General features: G+C 37.5%; 1 protein-coding gene across 1 annotated transcript in view; it reads left to right on the top strand.

Annotated features, from left to right (window-relative positions):
- Mcf2 (MCF.2 cell line derived transforming sequence) overlaps nucleotides 1-12674 on the top strand; it is a 100213-nt gene extending 87539 nt beyond the window's left edge. The window contains exons 24-29 of the mRNA XM_059250541.1: nucleotides 2121-2213; nucleotides 4313-4391; nucleotides 5512-5575; nucleotides 6955-7085; nucleotides 9363-9472; nucleotides 11948-12674. Coding sequence (XP_059106524.1) covers nucleotides 2121-2213; nucleotides 4313-4391; nucleotides 5512-5575; nucleotides 6955-7085; nucleotides 9363-9472; nucleotides 11948-11977 — 507 coding nt within the window. The 3' untranslated portion in view covers nucleotides 11978-12674. The remainder of the gene's footprint in view (nucleotides 1-2120; nucleotides 2214-4312; nucleotides 4392-5511; nucleotides 5576-6954; nucleotides 7086-9362; nucleotides 9473-11947) is intronic.
- The last annotated feature ends 12007 nt before the right edge of the window (nucleotides 12675-24681 follow it).

Here is a 24681-nt window from a genome sequence, read left to right as displayed (position 1 = left end):
TTTAGATAAAGATTCCTGGGAAAATGGTGATGCTGTAAACTAAGAAAGATGGAAAGTTAGACTGTTTCTTAGGTTTTATTATGCTTGCTTCCTCCTGCTTTTTTCTCACGAGAGTCTACCATTGCTGGTCAGGATGCTACTTAACAAAGCTGAACAACTTCTCTCCTCTGAAATGGATTTTTTTTGTCTTGACTGTATCACACCAAACTGGATTTACACAGCATTCTCATGTCTTTCTAATGACTATGTACTCTAATGCAAGCACTTAACATCCATAGAAAAACCATATGTCAGGTAACAAGCAATCAGATAAAGATGTAGCTTCTTCAGATCCATCAGATTGTGTGCTTGCTTATTATCACCAACTGTTGTTTTAATTTAATGCATAGTAGTGCTAACTTTGTGTCAGATAAAAGTTGATTGCCAAGGAAATCCCAAAATGTATTTAATTAATGATGTGCTATGTATATCAGCAATGGGAAATAGAAAAACAGTTGCCATTGAAATACAGGAAAGGATGGGAAAGAAAACCATGCGTTCAAAGCTCATTATGAACTGGGGTAAAGAGCTTGTCATTCAAGTGTAAGGATTGGAGTTCAGATCACTTGTACTTGTGTAAAATGCTATGTGGGTATAATCTCAGCCCAAAGCAAACTGGCTAGTTAGATTAGCTGGATCAGGTGAGCTCTGGGTTCAGCAAGAGACCCTGCATCAATAAATAAAGTGGTGACCTATTGTGGAAGATACCTGACATCAACCTCTGGCCCCCACACGTGTACATATGTACCATGTACATGTGAACATGCATACCCACCTGCACTCCCCCACAACAACTTATATAATGTGAACATGCGTTTAATATTTATATCTCTATATCAGCTCTATGAAATACATGTTTACCAATTTCATGGTTGAAAAATGGAATTTGAGAAAACTTCAGCACCTAAGTTTTCTTAGGAAACACTAAGACACATAGCTGATGAATGCTAGTGATGGATGGATGGAGGTCCACTCTGGTCTTCTTTGATTCAGAAGTCTTGTATGTCTGTTACCTATCATCCTATTGAGACAGTCATGTGATGAAACATAATTCACTTTTTGAAAAGATAGAATGTAGGTATTCTTATATCTAAATATTTGAGCCGAGATAGTTTAGGGTGGTATGTGAAAGATAGATTAGGGAACATTTGAAAGTAACTTTAGACTACATTCAAGGTAGATGTCAGAGGCTTTTTAATTAACATAGCTAAGTTGCATTTCTAAGTATAATTGTTTTCCTTTACCTTAATGCACGAATCTCAGGAGCACTACCCTTAATGTTTATTAGTTTTAATTAGGGTCATTTGAGGGGTTCATAAGTGGAACACAGTGTGATATTCCTTTAGACAATTAGGAAGGAATTGAAAGAAAGGGGGAAAAGCAGAGAAGAACTTAAGGAAATGTACACAAGGGAGTGAAGTCGTCCCACATGGAATTAGCCAAGGTTAGCAGCTAAGTGTGAAAGTAAATTGTGCTAAGCATAAACATGGGTGAGAAGAAAGTGGTGGGAAGGAAGAAATGTTGTATACTACTCAAGTTTTACTGCTGTGAGAAGGTTAGGTCTTTTGTTTGCTGCAGAGGGAAGCTTGGTGGGAAGAGAACCAAGGCTGGTTCTTCTCTAACCCATAAATTTGTTACTTATAAGTCGTAGGGAATAAATTTGTAACATCAAATTGATCTGGCCAATAATTACTTCAAAAAAATTGAAATTAATTAATCAATTTCAGGTGGCTCTTCCCATTGATGTTTAATTACTTTTATTTCTGACAAAATTTTGTTTTAATACTGTATAGTTATTTTCCAGCAGAATTCAACCTTAGATAGGAGGCCTGAGTGTTCAGATTATGACATTTATATCAAGCACTGGAATGGAGCATGACATCTGAACTCTGAGTGCCTATTTCCACAAAAACACTTAAGTCTTCATGCCTATGGCTATACTTTCCATTTCCTACTCATTAAAAATAAAATGTATATTTTGCTTAAATGAAACATTCTGTTCTCATAGATTATGATAGAACATGATGAATGCAATTTCATATTTGTAATCAAATGCTCAGGAAAAATTTGATTTGTTGTAGATGGAAGAAGCTGGAATTACAGAACATGTGAAAGGTGATAACCGCAAGTTTGAAATATGGTATGGTGAGAAGGAAGAAATATACATTGTTCAGGTTGGTTATTCTTCTGGAAACCATAATCATCATTAAAATTGAAAAATTTTTATTTTATTTTATTTATTTAATTTATTGACCTGTCAATTTCAGTTTGTATTATCCATATATTCCTGGGTGTGGGGGCATCCATTGGAGAATGTTAAACCTACCAGGAGCCTCATTCTTAAAGAAAACTGGTTCTTTTTACCCTAGAAGACAGTAACCATCTATTGCTCCTCACTTAGAAGTGGGGACTCTGAATGCCTTCCCACTGCATGTTGGAATGTTGATTGTCTTGGTCTTGTGAGATCTTGTGCAGACATCCATAGCTGGTCTGAGTTCTTGGGTGCAGTGGTCCTGTTATGCCCCGAAGACACTGTTTTGTTCTGGTCCTCCCCAACCTCTGGATCTTACAATTTTTCTGTCCCCTTTTCTGTGATGGTTTCTGAGCCTTGGGAAAAGGGTGTGATATAAAATGCCATTTATGACTGAGCACTCCACACTCAGTCTCTACACTTTAACCAGTTGCAAATTTCTTTGTTAACCTTTAAACATCGCACAAATAAACTTCTCTGATGAGCTCTGAGAGTTGCACTAGGGTAGATACTAATTTAGAGGGCAGTTTGATACTATGTCAATTTAATAAAATAATATTAGAGGTTCTCCCCCTGGAGCTTATGAGCTCCGCAACCATGGGTTCTTAAGCAGCTTTGCAATACCAGGCCTGTGTTTTCTCTAGTGGAGTAGGCTTTGAATCTAATCTGAAAGCAGTTGGTTACCTTCATAGCATCCATGCTAAGGATTTTAGTTGTGTGTGTGTGTGTGTGTGTGTGTGTGTGTGTGTGTGCGCATTCACGCTTATGTCTGTGGGATTATGAATTTGTTTGTGCAGTGCTTTAGGAAGCCAGCAGAGGGCAAGAGACCCCTAGAGCTGGAGTTAAAGTCCATTGTGAGTGATCCCATGTAGGTGCTGGGAATCAAAGTATGATCTTCTGCAAGAGCAGTATTAACTACAGAGCCATCATCTCTCCAGCCCCAACATTAAGATTAAAAAACAAACAAAACAAAACAAAAAACAACAAACCTCTGATTCAGTTTCTAACACTCATAATAGGTGGCTTGCAACAATTTATAACTCTAACTCTAGGGGAATTTGATTCCTTCTGGCTTCCATGGGCACTGAAGGCATGTGGTGTGCTTAACATACATGCAGACAAACCACCCATAGACACTGAATGAAAATAAATAAATAGATCTTTTAAAGAATAATTTAAAAATCTGAGTTGGTAAAAAAAAAAATGTTGGTCACCTTTTATAAAAGCTCATGCCTTTCACGTTTGGCTGCTACTTTTTTGCTTCTATGAAGTTTCTAGAGTTAGTGTTGAGTTCCCTTTGTCTTCAGCATTTAAAGACTTGAAGATATGACAGTTAAGATTTATTCCTTCCTGGGCGGGTGTGCTCTGAGGCCCATGATGTTTCAGGGAGGGGAGAACACTCAGGCCACTTCAAGATAGTGCTATGCCATTGTCAGTGAGTCTCTGCATCGTGACTTGTGGCTGATCCATAAGTTATTATCTGTTACAGATGTTCAGGGTTTTTTTTTTCATGTTTGATTTTGTACTGATAGCAGTATATAAACCCTTCTTGGTTTGCTTTAAGATATAATAGTTGCTACCATATAACAGACTTACCTTATAAGCAATAGAAGAGTATTTAGGGACTCCATCATGTTAGTATCAGTTTTTAAGATTATTAAGTTGTGGAAATATTAGAACATGCTTTGTTGTTGTTGTTGTTTTACCGAAATTGAAACAAAGTGGTGTGTGTATATGTGTGTGTGTGTGTAATTCTCCAGCAAAGCAAAACTAAGTGAAATGATCCCTGCATTTCCTCCAGTTGTTAGTCTGTTCTTTAAGGCAATTTTAGAATTATTTGATTATAATATCTCATCTAATCAGATGGCTAATGATCAGCCTCTTAAACGCTTTAAGAATTAAAAGGCTAGAATTTGAATCTGGTGTTTCATAGAGTGACTCACGTTTGATTACATTTTTTATTATTATAAAAGCATTCTTTTCAAAAGGAAACATACTTTTTCCTTCTGTTTTAATTTTTAGGCTCCAAATATTGATGTGAAGATCTTATGGTTAAAAGAAATAAGAAACATTTTGTTAAAGCAGCAGGAACTTTTGGCTGGTAATTTCATTTTTTTCTTTTATTGAAAATAGTTTTTTCTTCACATAATAGATTCTAATTACAGTTTCCCCTCCCTCTATTCCTCCCAGTTCCCCCCCCTCCCCTCCCATCTGGATCCATTCCCTTTCTTGGACTGGTAATTTCAAGCATTCATGCTTTATCTGGAGAAGCACAATGGCTTAGATTTTGTGAAAAGTGTGGCTGATAATTTAATAATCATGAAGGGAATTATTAAACTAAAATAAAAAGTAACATTGAGATTCAGAGAGCTTCAGAAAAACCCAACAGCTAATTTCAACTCCAAGGTGAGCCTTGGTGCTTCAGAACCAGCTGAGAATCAATGAGGTATCAATTTCTAGTCCTTCCTGGGAGATGACGGTGAGGAAGAACCTCACAGAACCAGTATTCAGTAAGGCTGGGATGGAGAACTGGTTGCACTTTTGAACTGGTACTTTAGAAAAAGAGTCTTTGTTTGTATGTGTGTATGATGTATATATACATACTTGTGTATGTGACTACAGATGTGTGTGTGTGTGTGTGTGTGTGTGTGTGTGTGTGTGTGTGCCACAGTGATCATATGGAGATCAGAGGACCAATTTCGTTGTACCTTGTTTGAGACAGGACTTCTTGTCATTGTTCTACTGCTGGATAAGAAGGATAGCTGACCCTAGAGCTTCCAGGAATTCTCCTGCCTCCACCTTCTATCTTACCATATGAGTGCTGGGATTACAGACATGTACTACTGAGCCCAGTTTTTCTTTTTCTTTTTGTTTTTTGTCAGTTTTAGAGATTCAAATGCAGGTCTTCATTCTTGTGCAGAAACTGCTTGGCCCACTGAGTGCCATGGCACCCCAGGCCCTAGCTTGTACTCTTTGAATAAAGTAATACACAGTTCAAACTCTACAGATTTTAACTTTAGACTGGCCTTCCTGGTCAGTTTAAATCCCTGAAAACGGTGTGTGTGTGTGTGTGTGTGTGTGTGTGTGTGTGTGTGTGTGTGTGTCCCCGTCTGTCTCTCTCTTTCCCCCCTACCCTCTGTGGTGTATTGGAAAGTATTGTCCTTCATAGAAGTAAGAAACAGATCTTCAAAATGACTCATAAGCTTTGTTTAATTGTTCAGCTAAAAAACAGCAGGATCAGCCAAGAGAATGGGATCAACTTTCTCCTCAGCAGCAGAAAGCTGAGTAAGTGATCATTTCATTCAGAAACATAATTCTTTAAATTTTTAATGTATTTATGTCTCTTTATGTGTATGAAAATTTTACCTACATGTGCATATGTGCACCACATGTTTTCCTGGTTCATGGAGGTCAAAAGAGGGTGTTAGATCCCCTGTAACTGGAATTATAGACAGTTCCTAGCCACTGTGTGGGTGCTGGGAACTGAACCTGGGTCCCCTATAAGGCCACAATTGCTCCTAACCACGAGCAATCTCTTCAGCCCCTAGAAATACCAAACAATGTAATTAGAACATCTCAGACAACAAACAGCCTTCTGTGATAGCAATCCCTTATCAGATCACATAAACACAGTATTTTCTCAGGTTTAAGCCATATGTTGGAGTTACATAGTGACTGGCAGTCCCTATAAATTGCAAGGGTGTTTTTAAAACTTTTAAGTGCTTTGTATTTGATCATGGGAAGAGTTGCACTCAGGCTGAGGGTAAACACAATAGTTCTCATTCACGGCTTTCTCTTTGGGGTGCTTTTGCTTCCCTTCAGTCTGTCTGGAGAAGCAATATGAGGACAGAGGATGAAGGAGTGGCTCGCAGTGTGCATAGTTAAGACATGGATCTATGAATTGAAGTGAGGTTAAAGTCCTTCTGGATGGTGGCAGTTGGGCATGGTAGCTCAGCGCTGCTGCTTTAGGACGCTGATCTTGATGTTCTGCCTCTAATAATCTCAAAAGCTGCACTGTCTGCATCTGAATGTACACAGAGACTTTCCAAAGCCCCGGCACAGAGTTCACTGAGCTACAGTAGCTGCATGGTACAGGGAGCACAGAAGGACCTATTAGATAGATTGTTTTTCTTTCTTTGTCACACATATCTCCAAAACGTCTCTAAAATCTGAGACAGCACATGGTTTTCATCAGGATCTTTAGGAGAACCAAGCTACATTGAAGGTCTTTTTCTGGCAGGGTTCATGACATTCAAACATAGAAGTGAAGACTTTGTTGTATGCAGTAGTTTCTGAAACAGTAGTTGGTGCAAACAGCATGAATCAGGTTAAAATTTCACCTACATATTTATACATACATTACCTGACATATTAAGATGAAAAGTCTTCAGAACAACACAGATTGTACACATACCTGTCTTGGGTCTAGAAGGGAACAGTATAATCTTTGCATAAAAGAAGTGTGCTGACTTGAATCTTAGGACTTAAGCTCTTGAAGATGTTTTATATTATCAACTATTCTACAGACTTAAATAAGGGCACGTCAGCTATTGGAATGGATTTTCAGCTTACTGTTAACACATAGTATTAAGATAGAGAATTTTAATTTTTCACTGTTCTTAGACTATGCAAAAGCTCACCTGTTTTATATGTGGCTTTTTCAGAAAGCAAGAGGAAGCTCTTGTAAATGCTGTGGGAGTAGAAGCAGAGGCAGGAGCAGAGGTGGAACAAGCCAGTGGTGTGGTGGCGATCAGGGAGGCAGTTGTGCCAGTTCAAACAGAAGCAAATTCCTCAGGTATGTGTCTTGGTTATCTGATGAAAAGATTCATAACTATGTGACTTTTAACCCCTGTTGCTAATTTGGAAAGAATCTAGCCATGTGTTATTTTTGTATAAAGAAAAGTAAGTCAACCTGTTTTAGAAGGCTTTCATTTCTTACACATGAAAAGCACTCTGGTGGACACTACAGAGCACTATTTGTCAAAGTGTGGGCCCTGGACCAGTAACATTAATATCGCCTGGGAACTTGTTTTATAGAAGACAATTTTTTTTTGGCTCTCTCTGCCTCAGATCTTCTGAAGCAGAAACTGGGTATGAGACCTAGCTACTTGACTTTTGGCCAACTTTCTATATAATGCCGATCCATGCTTAAGTTTGAGAACTCTTGCAATAAAGGACACAGGAGTGAATACAACACAGATATTGACTTCAATGAGTATACTGTTTCTTTGTCATTGGTTTTGTGACTAGAGCTGGAAATTCATTTTCTTATGAGATTTGTGCTGTTTGAAATGATCGTACGCAATACATTTGATTCACCAAATGTTAACATGATCAGTGCATCAGGAATTTTGGAGAGTTGCATCTGAAGTATGATTAAAATACACAGAGCTGCCATCTTTACAATGCAAGGAAGGTAGATAATTCAGTAAGCAATTAAAGTGGAATATGATAAGTGTCATAATAGGGAGGTATAAGGTGCTATACAAGCACCTAAATAACTTTGGGAACAATAGCATAGACTCCCTGAGAAGTGCCAAAGTCTCAGGACTTAATATAACAGTCCTTAATCCTACTAGTTGAGTAGGAACAAGTAATGCTGACAGTGTTTAGTTTTTAGTTATCCATTTAGAGGTTAGTTCCTTTAGATCTTTATGTTGTGACTCCCAACCCCAGCAACAAAGAGAGAGCCTAGTATCAATGCCTTCATTTGACAGGTAGGGAAACCACATCAAAGAAGGTTGACATGAACAGTTTACTATGGCCAAGAAGGGAGTCTGTAAGTTTGTGACTTAGATTTTCTCCTGTTTTTTTTTTTTTTTTCTTTTCTGTTACTGTGCTGATATGCCCTGACAAAAACAATTTGGGGTGGGGGGCTGTTTATTACAGTTTACAATTCCTAGTTACAGTCCATCATTGCAGGGAAGTCACAGTTGTAGGAGCTTGAAGTAGCTAGTCACATCACATCCACAGTCAGGAAGCAAAGAGAAATCAATCCATTCATGCTGCTTGCTTGCATGAATAGTTTGCTTAGATAGATTTCTTTATGCTTATAAAGTCCAGGGTTCCAAACCAAGAAATGATGCTGTCTATTTTCAGGCTAGTTCTTACCACATCAATTAAAGCAACCCCCAACAGACTTGCCCACAGGCCAACATGGTCTAGCCAACCCCTCACTGAGACTGTCTTCCCGTGTGATTCTAGGTTGTGTCAAGTTAACAATTAAAATTAAACACAGATTATTTCATCTAAATCAGTTCAATTCTAAAAAAAAAAGAAAGAATTTTTCTACCTACTATCTCATTGTTGTGGCAGGCGGATATATAGTCTTACTATGTAGCACTGCTGGCCTGGAACCTACTATTTAGACCAGGCTTGCCTTGGACTTGTAGGGATCTACCAGCCTCTGCCTTCTGAATGCTGGCATTAAAGGTGTGCCCTACCACACCTGGCTACAAGCAGGCTCTTATAAGGCATGGGATATATAATACATGATCTCTGCCTACTAAGACAACCCAAGACAAAATAATAGTAACACCAGGCAGAATCTAACAAGTACTATTTGAGTGGGAGAAATACAAATATTATAGAAAGAACATTCAGAACCATTTTTTGTGGGTAGAGGTAAGAAAGATAATATATTCTGAAAATGTTTAAACATTACATTTTTTGTTTTTTGAGACAAGGTTTCCCTTTGTGTAGTTCTGGCTATCATGGAACTCTCTCTGTATACCAGGCTGGCTTCAAACTCACTGGGATCCACCTGCCTCTGCTTCCTGAGTGCTGGGATTAAAGGCCTGTGCCACCTGGCTTAACATTACTTTTAATAATGCCCATCAACCCCAACTTCCAACCATTGTGAAATTTCAAAGAAGTATATTGTAGTCCAAGTCCTTTCTGAAATGTCAAATGCAGAAATAGTGCAACCTAAGTGCAATTTTATTGCGTGGAGTTAGGCCATAGTGTTGATCCACTGAAGGTCATAGCTTTGACTGTAATGGTGAGTTTGCTTCTCCTGTGGTAGGGAACCATATCCTTTGGGTAACTGCTACACTTGTCCTTTTTCTTCTAGCTTGGATTCAGATGCCACCAACTGCAGAAGGTCCTGGAGCATCTGAAGAACATTCAGATAACTATTACTTCCCTATTTACAGTGACGATGGAGAGGATGGGCCACAAATGGTTAGTGTGACATGTACATCAAAATCCCCGATGAAACAGATAGGGCACATAAAGAGCAACCTTGTGTCAGGATTCTTGAGGGTTATTGAATATAGTCCATATTCTATATCCAAATGAAGTGATTTGAAGTGAATCTTACAAGGATTCACTAATCACTTCTCATTATGTAGAATACGTCTCAATTATACACAGAACACCACTGAAGTTAGTTTAATTATCAGTTTCCAAATGCCTACAAATACATCAATATGATCATTATTTTTATTTTTTTTCTAGTCTGGATCTCTCTATGGTAGCCCAGGCTGGCCTCCTGCCTTAGGTTGTCAAGTGCTAGCTTATAAATGTGTGATTTCATGACCCTCTCAGTTTTAGATTTTTTTTAAGTATGGTGTTTATTTCATTACACCTCTCTGTGTATATGGAATTTGTCTTTAAGCTTAATATTTGAAATTATATATTCACAAGAAGTTAAGAAAAATACTACTGAAATGTCTTGTGTTTCCTTCATCTAGTTATCCCAGTGGTAACATCTTTGATAATTAGAGGACAGTACCAAATCTTAGGACTTGACATCAGTGCCAGCAATGGGCTTTACTCAGATGTCACCAGTTTTCCATGTACTTTTGTATGTGTGTATATGTATTTATGTGTAATTTTGTTCAGAGCTGTGTTTTCTATTTATGTATGAGGGATAGACACAGATGTAACTAAGTTTCAAATATACTTTATAAAATAATTTCTCAATTAACATTAACAGTATCAGTGTGAGAAAGGTTAATCTTTTAAGCTATAATTTACAGAGGAAGGAATTAAGGGCTGGCAAGAGATTTGTTGTAATTATTTATATTAGCAGTTCTCATATTTCAAATGACAGAATACTTTCTGTTCTTAAAATATTGAGAACTTCAATATTTAAGTGGCTGGAGAGGTGGCTTAGCAGTTGAGAGCACTGGCTTCTCTTCTGGAGGGTCTAGGTTCAATGTCCAACACTCATGTGGTAGGTCACAATCATCTGTAACTCCAGTTCTAGGGAATCTTATGCCCTCTTCTGGCCTCCAAGGGCCACAGGCATATATAACACACATAAAAGTTTTAAAGAAGAACTTTTATTTACTATGTGAGTTATATCCATTTAAAATATACTTTATTATACATTAAAAATGATAAATAACAAAGATTTAAATTAGGAAACCTATAATTTGAGTATCATTTTTATTTTAAAATGACTTTCTTTTTTTTTAAGTTGAAAAATAATGAGAAATAAAGCACTCTTTCAAATATGTTTAATATCTGGCTTATTTAAAGTCCTGAGCTGGGCCTGGTTGCACATACTTTTAGTTTTAGCACTCAGGAGGGAGGAACAGGTGGATCTCTGATGCCTGCCTAGTATGCAAAGCGAGTTCCAGGCCAGCCAGGGCTACAAAGAGAAACCCTGTTTCAACAAAACAAAACAACAACAAAAAAGACATCCTGATTCTCATGTGGTTCTGAATCCAATTTGTTCTACTATCATATATCAGATAAACTGTACAAACTCCTGCATGCATTTGAGAATTTAATAATTTGAGAGTTTAATAATGTCGTTATGCAAACCTGACCTTCCAGACCTATTGAATGGCTCTCAGAAACAAACCCTAAATGATCTCCTTCCTATAATTTGCAACCTACTGGGTTAAGCCACTTATAAGAATCAGTGACAGTTCCTTTTGTTATGTTATCGGAGGACAAATTAGATTGGGTCAGTTGGTCAGTTGTGAGCAGTCAGAAGAAACCATTTGGTATTTGAACACTGCCTGTAGATGGTCTAGAATGCTGTCAGAACCAGGTCTTTTAGCATTTATTCAGCTTTGGAGTCATAAAGTAAAGCGAGTCTGCAAAATTGACTATTGCTTTAATCACAAGGATTGGGAATGCAGGAAAACCTATCAGAGTTCCTCTTTTGAATACTTTCCTGAGTCCTGCTACCAAGGAAAACAAACAAAAGAGCAATGCAGTACAGCCCACAACCCCCGAAGTTCTGAGAGACCGTGTCTCAAAGGGGGTTGATGATGTTTTTAAGGATGACACCTGATGACCTCTGGTCTCTGCATGCTTGTGCACACACATACATGTTCACCCACATCCACACACTTGCAAACCATATGCACACGGACATATACACAATATAAACACACATATACATGCATTAAAACAGAAGGTGAAAGGAGCTGTGCGTTTGGTTTCACTTTACAAAGACAGAAATTGAGAAGCCAGCCAGCTGTGGTGGTATGTGCTTGTAATCCCAGCACTGAGAAGGTTAAAGCAAGAGGATTGGGAGTGAGACCAACCTGGCTGTATAGTTAGTTCTAGGCCAGCCCAAGGTACGACATAGTAAGACCCTGTTTCAGAAACACACACACACACACACACACACACACACACACACACACACACACACACCCCTCTGAAAAGTAACGGGTTCCATTTCTGTTACAGAGAGTCGTGTCGGAGATGAGTTTCCTGTAGCTCTTGCCTGCCTGCTTCTCAGCCCATGTGGAAAAAACACCACTCAAAAGATTTTCAGCCCAAATGATGGGGATTTTTTTTTCAGGTTAATATATTGGACCATGCAAAGAACCAACAGCATATACTTCTTTCTTTTCTTTCACTTAAAAGCATTTTACTTGTAGTACTCTTTATTCCTAAAATTGTGTAGTAAGTGTGTAAGACATTGTGCTGGACCAAGTCTCATCTCAGAATACTTTTGACTTGAAAATTGTTTCTTCTCTGTATACTTTGTAACCAAATGCAATCAGCGTGCCTTCAATTATTTAGCTTATTATTAATTAAGTTGAACTTAGGGCTCTAGAGTAGTTAAGGGCAAGTGAAGCACAACATTATGATTTAATACGCTTTTTAGACCCAGCCCTCCTTTTAGTCCGCGCAAGACAATGCAGGGTTCAGAAGTACTGGGGGGTGGGGGAGGCATTAGTAAATTCTCTTCAGGGCTATTGCCTTTTCTATGTGCCAAGATGAACATTTCCTGATAGCAGTTTACAAAGAATCACATTTAAAATGTAATATTTTCATGCTTGTTTCTTTTTCTGAATTTATGCTTATAATTCATGTAGCAAATTAGTTGTGCTCTATTATCTTCTGGACATTTCATGCTGTAATTCTTCTTTTCCAAATAAAAATGAAACCTTCGGGTTACACAAATTCATACTCTAGTTTTTGTTTGTTTGTTTGTTTTTCCCATCACAAATTAATCCCATTTATTTATTCCTTCAGAGAAGAGTGGCTGATGCTGCTACATTTGTCACGGAAGCAGGAAGTGAATTCTTTCTGTGACAGTCAGCAAGCAGTTAGGCACGTTGTCAAGCTTGTAACATGTGATTTTTTATTACAACTCCATAGTCTGAGTGAAATAAGGCCCTAGCAGACTGGAGGAAGAAAGCTTCAGAAGACCTCTGAGGGAGTAGCTTCTCCATGAGGAATCTCAGGATCAACGGTAGACGAGTTTGCAATGGGTATGGGGACTTCAGGCTGGTGTGCATGGGTAGTGAGTCCAAGTATCCGCCATGTCCATGTCTTTGTTACACAGTCTTCAGCAGCAGAGATCACAGGGATGCTTTTTCATTTTCATTGCTTCAGCCGTGCTTACAGAGCTCACCACAAAGCTGGCAAACTTTTGTTGAGTGAAAGACGCTGTGAGAGAATTCTAGGCTATGCAGACTTGCTATTTACTTAGGGCTCAGGGGATTTAGTTGGTCATTGCGCTTTCGTAATGTGACAGACCACATTCCATTTGGTTGTTTAAGTCATTTATTAATCACATATCTAATGCACACTAAGTGTCAGGGTCTTTGCTTTGACACTTTACAAGAGAGCCATAATTCTCTTTATCAGTTTCAATATTGACATTTGAGCTTTACCATCCAGTTCTTATACATTTGGCAACCATGGTTCTGCCCACATGCTGTTGAATTGTGAGAGCACCAAAAGCTGGAAGATAATGCTTGAAAGAATATTGAACGAAGCTCCCATAATTATTTCAAAAAATATTGAATGAAAAAATTATGTCTCCATAATGTCACTAACTTGAACTAAAAGCCACACTGATTGTACTCTCTAACTCTGAAGGTGAGTGAGCACATGTATGAAGCTTGGAGCTGGAGATATGGTTCAGTAATTGAGAGTATTTATTATTCGTGCAGAGGACCCAGGTTCACTCTTTAGGACCAACATGGTGGCTCACAGTCATCCATAACTCCAGTTCCAGGGGATTCAATGCCCTCTTCTGACCTCTCTGGACACCAGGAACACATGCGATGTGTGCAGGCAAAATGCTCATCACATCAAATAAAATGAGTAAGTCATTAAGTGTGAATCTTTAAAGTAATAACCTGTTCCCCCCCCCCCAAGTCCTCTGTAGGTTATTTGAAGGACTCAATAATGTGCCATACAAGCCCTTGAACACGTGCAAGCTCTCTATGAAAACTTGCTACAGTGTAACCCATGTGCTCTTGATCCTCTGATCCTAATGCATTGATTGGTTAGGTTGGTGAAAAATAACAGAAGAAAAGAAGGTCTGATTTGAGGAGATAGTTTACAGATTTTCATTGGGTAACCATAGGGGTCAGAATGCCCAAGTTTGCAGATATAATTATGATTAAACTGTCCAATATTTGAAGGCCAAAATTCCCTAATATTTGCCTAGTATTACACTGGTGTGAAAAATCTTTCTGTAATTAGAAATAAAGCTGCAAATAAATTATGCTTGTTAACATTTCATGTTTCCTTCAATAGATTGGTGTGTGTGTGAGTCAAAAACTGTAAACATGTTAACCTTCTTATAAGGTTGCTGTGATAATCTAGTTAATAATCCTTCCAAATGCTTTTATGATGTTAGTCCTACTGTCCAAGAATGCTTTACCAATTTTACCAATGTATATTTTTATTTAATTCTAGGAACATGTTATTTTTGTGTGGATAGCTTCCCCTACCTACATGCACATATACATACATTTACAGGCAGGCACACACACACACACACACACACACACACACACACACACACTCACGTACACCTGTGTCTGCACCCAAGACTTCAATGTGAATAAAGCATGAAGCAATGAGAAATAACACAGTGTTTCTGTTAACCCTACCATTAAAAAGGAAAGAAAATTTTCTTTATACAACAGTATTCTCATAGATTTTTATCCTTAGTGACATTTACCTATCTATAAAAACACAGCACACAGATAACAAGATTGATTCACATATAATTCCTATGAAATGCAGGATTGTGCCTTGTGTACCTTGTATTGAATTCCATGTGATGGTACACAGTTTTTTATACACATCTAAAAGACTAGGAGTAATGTGTTTGGTTCCAAGTTTCATGTATACAGTGAAACTAAGACTCTCAGTGGAAATACTGGGTCACATAGGAAAGCCAAAACGCTCCAAGCTGTGTCACTTCTGAAAGGCTTGCTGCACTCATGGTTGGATTATTTAGATAATTATTGAATTATTTAGATGGCTAGTAATCAAAGCAATTTGTTAAACCAACAGTAAGAACTGATGATTAGATATTTAAAATCTATTCTCAACAATTGTACCACACACAATTATTTTTCAGACTATGCAGAACATTCACTAAGATAGAACATATGCTGTTTTATGAGACAAATCTTAATTAAAGAGACTGGAATCATTTAGTGTGTCTCAGGGTTTCTGTTGCTGTGACCAAAAGCAACTCAGGGAGGAAAGGATTTATTTCATCTTACAGTCTGTAGTCTGTCATCCAGGGAAGTCAGGGCAGGAACTGATGCAGAGGCCATGAGGAGTGCTACTTCCTGGCTTACTCCTGATGGTGTGCACAGCTTGCTTTCTTACAGCACCTAAGACCACCACCTCAGGGAAGGTACAACCCACAGTGAGCTGGGCCCTCCCACATCAATTACTAATTAAGAAAATACCCTACAGGGCCAGTTTGATGGAGGCATTATCTTAATTGAGGTTCCCTATAACAACATGACTCTAGCTTGTGTCAAGTTGACATAAAAACTAGCCAGCACATAGTCTGAAGGTATTATGTGATCGAACAGTATTTAAATTTGAAAGCGTATACATGTAAACAATGTATAAGATCAAGATGAAAACACAGAGGAAATTAGGTTGATTTCCAGTTATATGAACAAGAAAATGTAACATCAAAATTCATGGATGTAGCTAAAGAAGGAGGGAAATGTACAATTTTAAATGCTTACATTACATACTTAAAATCAATATGACTCACCAAATTAACATAATGAAGGAGAAAATTACATGTAATCAGTTCAATAGATGCAGAAAAGCAGTTGACAAAACTCTATAGTCATTCACAATAAAACACTGGAAAGAAAAGGACCTTTTTCAGTCTGGTAAAACTCACTGATGAAAAGCCACCAGCTAACATACATAATGAGGAAATACTGGATGCTTTCCTTCCAAGACTAGAAACAAGTCACAGATAGCCCCTCTGACAATTTCCATTAAGCATTATACTAGAATTCTTAGCCAGTGCTATAACTTCAGGAAGAGATAAAGGGCAAGAGTGCCATGATTACTGGATTATATATGTGCACAAGACTATAAGGATTCATGCACTAGAAATACTGGGTGACTTTTACAAGGCTGTAGTGCACAAACTTACTGTACAAGAATAAATTGTGATTCTATCTCCTAGCAACAAAGAATTGAAAAAAAACCCTAAAGTTAGAAACAGCTATATTTCTAACAACCTAAAGTGTTAAATAGGAAAGCATATAATGAGATGTGAGAAGCTTATACATTGAAACGTACACAATTTTGTTCACACACATTTAAGATGACGTAAACAGTGAAAGACCATGTTTGTAAATAGGCATTCTCAATGTTAAGAAATCTGTAATTTACCATATTACATATAAACTTGAATAAATTTACCTGTCAGTTCCATGCAGCTTAAAAATCCAAATCTCATCAGGCATTTTTGAAAAAAAAAAAAGACAAATTGTACTCTAAAATGTGTATGAAAAGACAAAGCTTTAAAACAGAAGAATTTTGAAAAATTTGGAGGACCTAACTCAACTACATGGTATAAACTACAGTCATCATCAAATGATGGCATAATTATAGAGATTACAGACATCCTTCATACAATAAATGTAAAACATCATTTGATTTTAAATGAACATAAAATTACATTAAATAGAACACAATTTGAAATTTGCAGAATGACTAAATCTACCTAATTAGCATAAACATTATTGTCTCCTTTTGGTGAAAGCATTTAACATACACTTGCTTTTTTGTTTTTAGATTATTTTTATTGAAAATAATTGTTTCATACAATATATTCTGATCACAGTTTCCCTCCCTCATCTCTCAGATCCTCCCCACCTCTCTACACACTCAACTTCATTCCTTCTTTCTTTCTCTCTTTAACGGGCAAATTAAAAAAAAAAAATGAAACAATACAGACATGGAGAAAAATTTAAAAAACACGAGAAACACATTCAAACACACACACACACACACACACACACACACACACACACCATAAAAACACAAAATCAGAAACCATAGTATATAAGCAAAAAAGACTTGTAAGGTAGAAAGTGCCCAAACAAAGCAATATGAAACAACAATAACAAAAAGCAAAACACAAAACCAAAATCCTCCAAAAATAGCATTGAGTTTATTTTCTGTTGGCCATGTACCGTTGGGCCTACAATTAAGAGTAGTTTGTTTCCCCAGTGAGATTCCATTAGAGAAAACTAAGTTTTCCTTTGCAAGCAGTTGTCAATTGGAGATAGCTTCTGGGTTAGGGATAGGGCTTGTGTTCTCTTCCCACTTTCAGTACAAGGATCCCATCTGGCTTGAAGCTGTGCAGGCCCTGTGCATGCTGCCACGGTCTCTGGGAATTCATGTGTGTGTCAGTACTGTTGTGTCTGGAAGGCACTAACCTATACTTTCTTAGTATTTTACTGAATACACTCAATTTCTATTAACAGTAGTCTCCACGTTGTACAATAGCCTGCCCTCTTGAACTTATTCCAACATCATCTCCACCCAAACTGCTCCAGATATTAGTGATTAGGCACAGAAACACAATGCCACATTATATCACTCATGCATGGAATCTATAAAAAATGTTTTTAGTCATGGTGTCATGGCATGGCAATGGAATGGTGAAAGGAAGTCTGTTTTGACAAATGGTCTTCAGCAACTAGGTATTCACATGGAAAAAATGAGCCTCCATCTTTATACCTGATTTCATACAGGTTTATTTGAATTCAACCATAGATCTAAACATAAAACCCAGAATGATGAAGCTTCTATAAGTAAACACAGGGTACTGTGTTCTTGGCATTATGTAGTTAATAATTTCTTATATAAGGCAATAAGTACCTTATATAAGGCAAGAAAGACTATAAGACAAAAAATATTACATAGAAATTGAGTACTATTGAATAGACTTCAGTTTTAAACATTACAATAGGATAGGATAAATCTAAGGCATTTATTTATTATTCTAATCACTATCAAAAGTTAATTTGTTCTAACAAATTACATTTTCCCCAAGGTAGCTGATTCCATGTTAATATAACTGAAGACTTAAATCTGAAAATGCAAGCCAAGCATGACAGTGCACTGCTGTAAGCTTAGCACTCATGATGAGGCAGGGGACTAGCCTGGGCTACATAATGGCACACTACCTCAAAAGAAAGAAAGAAAGATAGAAAAAGCTACAAGACATTTGATCAAGTTGTGAGCTGCTTTTGTTTGTTTAAATAGTTAATAAGAAAAAAACCCATGAGTCCCTTAAAGAGCTGTTTAATACATCTTTTAAAATATATAAATCAGGTTTTTCAGCCTTAAACACATATAGACATGAGCAACATTAAATGAACTCAGCAGGTTGTATTTATATATCTGTGTGTGTGTGTGTGTGTGTGTGTGTGTGTGTGTGTGTGTGTGTGTGTGAGTATGTGACCATAGTTAAGAAGATGTCATGAATCTGAGAGGAAGTGTGGGAAGCATGGGAGGAGTTCAGGGGAAGTTGAGGTTTCAGAAATGTAAGTACAGTTTTCGTAAATGAAATTCTCCAAGAAATGTAAAAAAAAAAGTCAGATTTTAGAAGCAATTTAGAAAAACCAATGCAGTCAAGAAATAGCAATGCGATGTATTTGCTAGAAAACAATAACTTTTCCATGCTCATGCCATCAAAATTCAATAGTAAAATCTCAAAGCTTATCTGCTTGAGTTCTATTTACTGTTGACATTTGCATTCAGCATTGAGAAGATTTATTATAGTGTTTTTTTTTTATAACTTAGAGCCATCATTTTAAATATAGTTGTCCTCTTACTTAATTCAGGACAAAATTAATTACTTTAATTTTTAGCTAACTAATGAAGGACATATAAAATTACATATTTGATTAGCTTTAATTGGAAGTGACTCCATTATTGTAACCCCAGTGGACTTGGGACTTATTAAAACCATTTGACAACTAGATGGTAAAACAACAACTTCATCTGCTCTGAGCCTGTGCTGATTTTGAAGCATGGAGAGCTAACTATGTGTTTTGGGTAGAAATAATGTTACTTTCTAGTTACTTTTCTTTTTCTTTTGTTTTTTTTCCCAAGAACAATGATGCTCTTTTTCATCACATCAAGCTTTGCTTTGCTCTTGAGAGAGTCACAGTACAATTGATTTACATGCCATAACTATCTAAGCATTTATTTTACCCCAATGCTGCATGCTTAGATAAGGTGATAAGGTCTCATTGGTTTGCATTCCCCAGAGGGTTTTTTTTTTTTAACTTCAGACATAATTGAAATATCCATTACTTGTTGAGAGCTCAGCGGCGAAGGCGAATAGCACCAGCTGCTCTTGCATGGGACCCAGGTTTGGTTCCCAGCACCCACAGGGGAGCTCACAACTATCTCAACTTTAGTCCCAGGAGATCGAAGCTCTCCTGTAGCCTCCAAGGGCACCAGGCACACACATGGTGCACATACATACATCTAGGTAAAACACTCATACACATAAAATAAAAATAAATAAGTCTTTAAAATATTGAAATAATATGTCCCTGTGCACAGTGATATTAAAGTAAAAATTTTAATAATTTAAGACAATACCAAGTTCTGTAGATTCAAATGTAGTTATGGTCTTAAATGTTGTAATCACTGTAAAAAATGCTGTATTTGAGTTTGTTTATAAATGTAACTGCCATATATTAATTTTATTAGGCCATGAATGTGTGTTACTATAAAACATAGCAGCAATTTCCCTTGAAGTCTTCAAAATTTAATTACATTGTAAATGTACTTACAATGCAAATGTAGTTGCATTAATTCTACATTAAAATGTCTAACCTTAATTTCTTAGTGTATTTTTTCAGGTTACTATGATATCATTTATAGTTAAAAATACCTTTTTTCTCCCTGAGGGGAACTGTCCTGTCTATTTTATGTCAACTTGAAAGAAGTTACAGTCATTTGGGAAGAGGGACTCTCAACTGAGAAAATGCCTCCATAAGCTTGGCCTGTAGGCAAGTCTGTGGTGAATTTCTTAATTAGTGATTGATATGGGAGGCGCATCCCATGGTGGGTGGTACTACTTCTGAACAGGTGGTCCTCAGGACTATAAGAAAGCACTCTAAGCAAGCTAGGAGGGAACAAACCAGCAAGTAGCAGTCTTCCATGGCCTCTGCATCAGTTCCTGCCTTGAGTCCCTTCCCTGACTTCCTTCAGTGGTGGAATGTGACCTGGAAGTGGTAAGATGCAAGAAACTCTTTCCTCTCGGAGTTGCTTTTGGTTATGGTGGTCTATCACAGCAGTAGAAACCCTAAGACAGAACTACAAGTACTTTCACTTAAATGTTTATCTTCAGGTTTTTTGTTTTGTTTTGTTTTCTGAGATACGGGTTCTCTGTGCCTTGGCTGTCCTAGAACTCGCTCTATAGACAGGCTGGCCTCGAACTCACAGAGATCTGCCTGCCTCTGCCTCATGAGTGCTGGGATTAAAAGTATGTGCCACCACTGCCTAGCTTTATCTTAAATTTTGCTTCCTGATTGTATGTATGTGACAGAGAGGGTGGTGATAGGTCTGATCATAACCAATTTTTAAAAAAGTTGATAAAGTAGTGCTTTGCTCAAAAGTGTCTTTGCTTTGCAATTAAAGCAGTTTCAGGCCTTAGATAGCCATGAAAAAGTCCACTTCCATACTGCCCTTGGAAAGTACCTAGCTACATACATTTGTTCGAATTATCACTTGCTTTTGCCAAAGTCTCTTAGTTGCGAGTGCTAGACCTAATGATCTCTTTATATTCCACTTAGGAGCTAGAATTTGCATCTTAAGGTAGAGGGGGGAGGACTTGACTGAATTTTCCATTTTTGCAACATTGGGTTTGTTTTTAACTTAGTGTGCATCAATTACAAGGTAAGTACCTTTTTGTGTCTTTATTTTGAGCTCTTAAGGAAGCACCATCAGTGAACTAGTTAATGAATATTTAATTCATTTCCAGATAATTACCTGAGAAATAAAATGTGTATTCAAGTTTTTATTTCTTTGTTGGCTGAGGTGTAAATATTATTGTTGAGATTTCTAAAACAATGCATTGTTCTCACAATATAGAATATATAGATGTTAGAGAAGTCACTCTCTGGGTGATAATATTCTGTTAAGAAGAGAAGACATTCAGAGTGTATTTTAGAAAAGGTGAGTGAGAAGAAATACTCCACTTGAAACGAAATTAGGTCTGTGATTTTGGTCAGGGGTTAGGAAGAAATCAATCCAGTATCAATCACGGACCTCTGAGGAAAGTGCCTGTTACCGGTAAGTACAAAAATACAGGGACCTCCTTTCTGCAGGGCAGCAGCCTCTGCAGTCAAGTGAGCAACCACACAGCAAACATGTTATTTTTACTATATGCCACCGACTTCTTCCTCTGCACAATGCTTTGGGATAGTCATCTTGGAAGGAGTCTTATGGGATAAAACATGTAGAAAACAAATAGTATTTAGGACAAAACTTAACTTATTTATATTACCCAAAAGTAAGTTGATAGACCTGACAGACAACCTGATGGTTTATTTTTCTTTAAAAATGTGAATACATTTTAGGTCTCAGAGTGTAGCTCAGTAGTACAACATCCAGCTAGCATGTGCAATGACCTAGGTTTAATCTCTAAATGAATGGGGGAAAATAAAAAGAAAACAATTTCTTTCTTTTTTAAATGATTTATTTTTATTTTTATATGCATTAGTGTTTTGCCTGTATGTGTGTCTGTGTGAGGGTTGTTGGGTCCCCTGGAATTGGACTTACAGACAGCTGTGAGCTACCATGTGGGTGCTGGGAATTGAACCCAGGTCCTCTGGAGGAACAACCAGTTCTCTTAACTGCTGAGCCATCTCTCCAGCCCCAATTTATTCCTTTCTAATTCAAAATTTATTTTGTTTATTAAAATTTCATGGACTATTCAAATCTCCTGTTTCTTTGGTATTTTGTGAGGGCTTACCTGCTGCTACTTGATCACTTGATTTTTCACATGTATAAATAAACACATTTAATTCTGAGGAAATATTTTTAGCTTGTTTCCACAGACTAGGACTAATGATGCGTATTGAGAACAGTCAGGGGTTGGACTTTGTAAAGATAAGCTCCTTAAGCTAACTGAAACATGCCTGAAATGCAGAACAAAACAAAATGGAAAGCATTTCCATGATAAATTTTATCTAAATATTTGAGAGGTAAACACTAGTTTGATTACTCCCCAAATAAGCCAATGCGGCCAGTCTGCAGAGCAGATGGGAGAGTCAGCGTGGGGCAGAATCACAATGAAGAGAACAATTTCAAGCATGCGAAGAACATGGTGGGCTGAGCTCCCTTGGCTAATAGCTTGTAGTGCACTCTGAGTACACCTTTTCAGGTGGCAAGTTATGAGCTATCACACTAAGGCAAGTAACTTAGTAGGCTGTGCTTTTACGAACAGAATAAATGTGATGGAAGGAAAAGTCCTAATGGCATTTTAGAATTTAGCGTTGGAGGCTAATATAGAAAAGATATGAGTATCTCTGTACATGTACAGCTGTAGTAGTTTCAAGATACCTGGATCTGATGCAAAATAGGCATCTATCTATGAGGTTTACTAGCTTAAAAATCTGTGTGTATTTTTTAAAATACCAAGTGTTGGGAAGGACATGAAGAAAGAACTGTGTCATTCCCTGCTACTGGGAGCATAAGTTGGTATGAGTCTTTAATTGCTGTGGGATGTTCTGTATGGCAAATGTGTTGCTCTGATTGGTCAATAAATAAAACACTGATTGGCCATTGGCTAGGCAGGAAGTATAGGCGGGACAAGGAGGAGAATAAAGCTGGGAAGTAGAAGGCTGAGTCAGAGACACTGCCAGCCGCCATGATGACGAACAGCATGTGAAGATGCTGGTAAGATGCAAGCCATGTGGCAAGGTGTAGATTAATGGAAATGGATTAATTTAAGCTGTAAGAACAGTTAGCAAGAAGCCTGCCACGGCCATACAGTTTGTAAGCAATATAAGTCTCTGTGTTTACTTGGTTGGGTCTGAGCGGCTGTGGGACTGGCAGGTGAGAGAGTTTTGTCCTGACTGTGGGCCAGGCAGGAAAACTCTAGCAACATTTAATGACTTGTTTGCTAATATCAAATGTAGTTCAAGTGTGTGCACTAAGGCTTAGTGATTTCTCTGGTGGACATGTACCCACATAGCTGCCAAGATACTTTTACTAGCATTGCTTGGCGGAAGGAAAAAATTGCAAATTTGGAAGTAAACAACAAGCAGGTAATTAGATAACTACATTACAGAAGGTGATGCAATAAAATCTGTATAGAAATAAAAGGAGATGACTTAGAGCCACACATAGTATCACCAATAAACATAATCTCATATAAAAGATATAGAATAGAAACAATATGGTAGCATTTATATAAAATTATGAAATACAAACTATGCAAATGATATTTAATATATAACTTAGAGTAAACCAATATGATTCAAAATAATGAAAAGAAAACCAAGGATAGGAGGTAGAGAGAGAGAGAGAGAGAGAGAGAGAGAGAGAAGCACCCAAGAGTTCATGTTATTCTCTATACATTTTTATGTCAGTAATATTTTCATATGAAAAGTATTCTGCCTTCTTTGGTACAAGGAAAGTGTAATAAAATGTCTTTTCCCATGATGATTGATGATTGAAATGGCATCAATATTACCTTTCATATGTCCCTCTGGGTTTTATTTTTATTTTTTTGTTATTATCTTACATGTGACTGAAAATCAGACAAAAACTCTTTCTTACAGGTTTTATAAATAGCTAAAAATTACTATGAACAAATATATTTACACAGCGGAAATCTACCATAAAATAAATCTTCATGGATTTATAATGAGTAAATATGCTGTGTGGAAGAAATACTTTCACTTAAGAATGTGTGAACAGAGCTGGGTGGCACATGCCTTTAATCCTAGCACTTGGGAGGCAGAAGCAGGCAAATCTCTGTGAGTTCATGGCCAGCCTCATGTACAGAGCAAGTCCCAGGACAGGCTCCAAAGCTACACAGAGAAACCCTGTCTCGAAAACAAACAAACAAAGTGTGAACAGTTGTCATCTGAGAACCTCTTAAAAGCCATCATAACTCAATACTTTTACCTTTTTTTTTTTCTTCATTTTGAGACATGGTCTCACTGAGCAGCCCTGACTGGTCTGGAACTCACTCCGTAGACCAGGCTGGCCTCAAACTCACAAAAACCTTTCTGCCTCTGCAGCCCGAGTGCTGGGATTAAAGAATATTCTACCATGCCTTGTAGCATGAATCTTAACAGTTCTTATTCATAAAAACAAACCTGGAGTCAGGTATTGGGGTGAATGCTGGAAGATCAGAGAAGCAGAACAAGCCACAGCTTCCTCACCTTGCCAATTCCTCAGCTGATCCTGTTTTCTCAGACTGGAAGCCTCTGAGTCCTCATCCAGAATGAATCTCAGCTGAACTGCTTCTCAAAAGCCTGAATGCTTAACCAGCTAAAAGCTTCTAGTTTCTGGTCCTCATGCCTTATGTATCTTTCTGCTTTCTGCCATCACTCTCTGGGATTAAAGGTTCACTTTCTGGGATTAAAGGCATGAGTCACCACGCCTGGCTGTTTCCGATGTGGCCTTGAGCTCAC

The sequence above is a fragment of the Peromyscus eremicus genome, chromosome X (assembly GCF_949786415.1).
Source record: "Peromyscus eremicus chromosome X, PerEre_H2_v1, whole genome shotgun sequence".
NCBI classification, from domain to species: domain Eukaryota; kingdom Metazoa; phylum Chordata; class Mammalia; order Rodentia; family Cricetidae; genus Peromyscus; species Peromyscus eremicus.
This window is presented reverse-complemented; position numbering and strand designations above follow the sequence as displayed.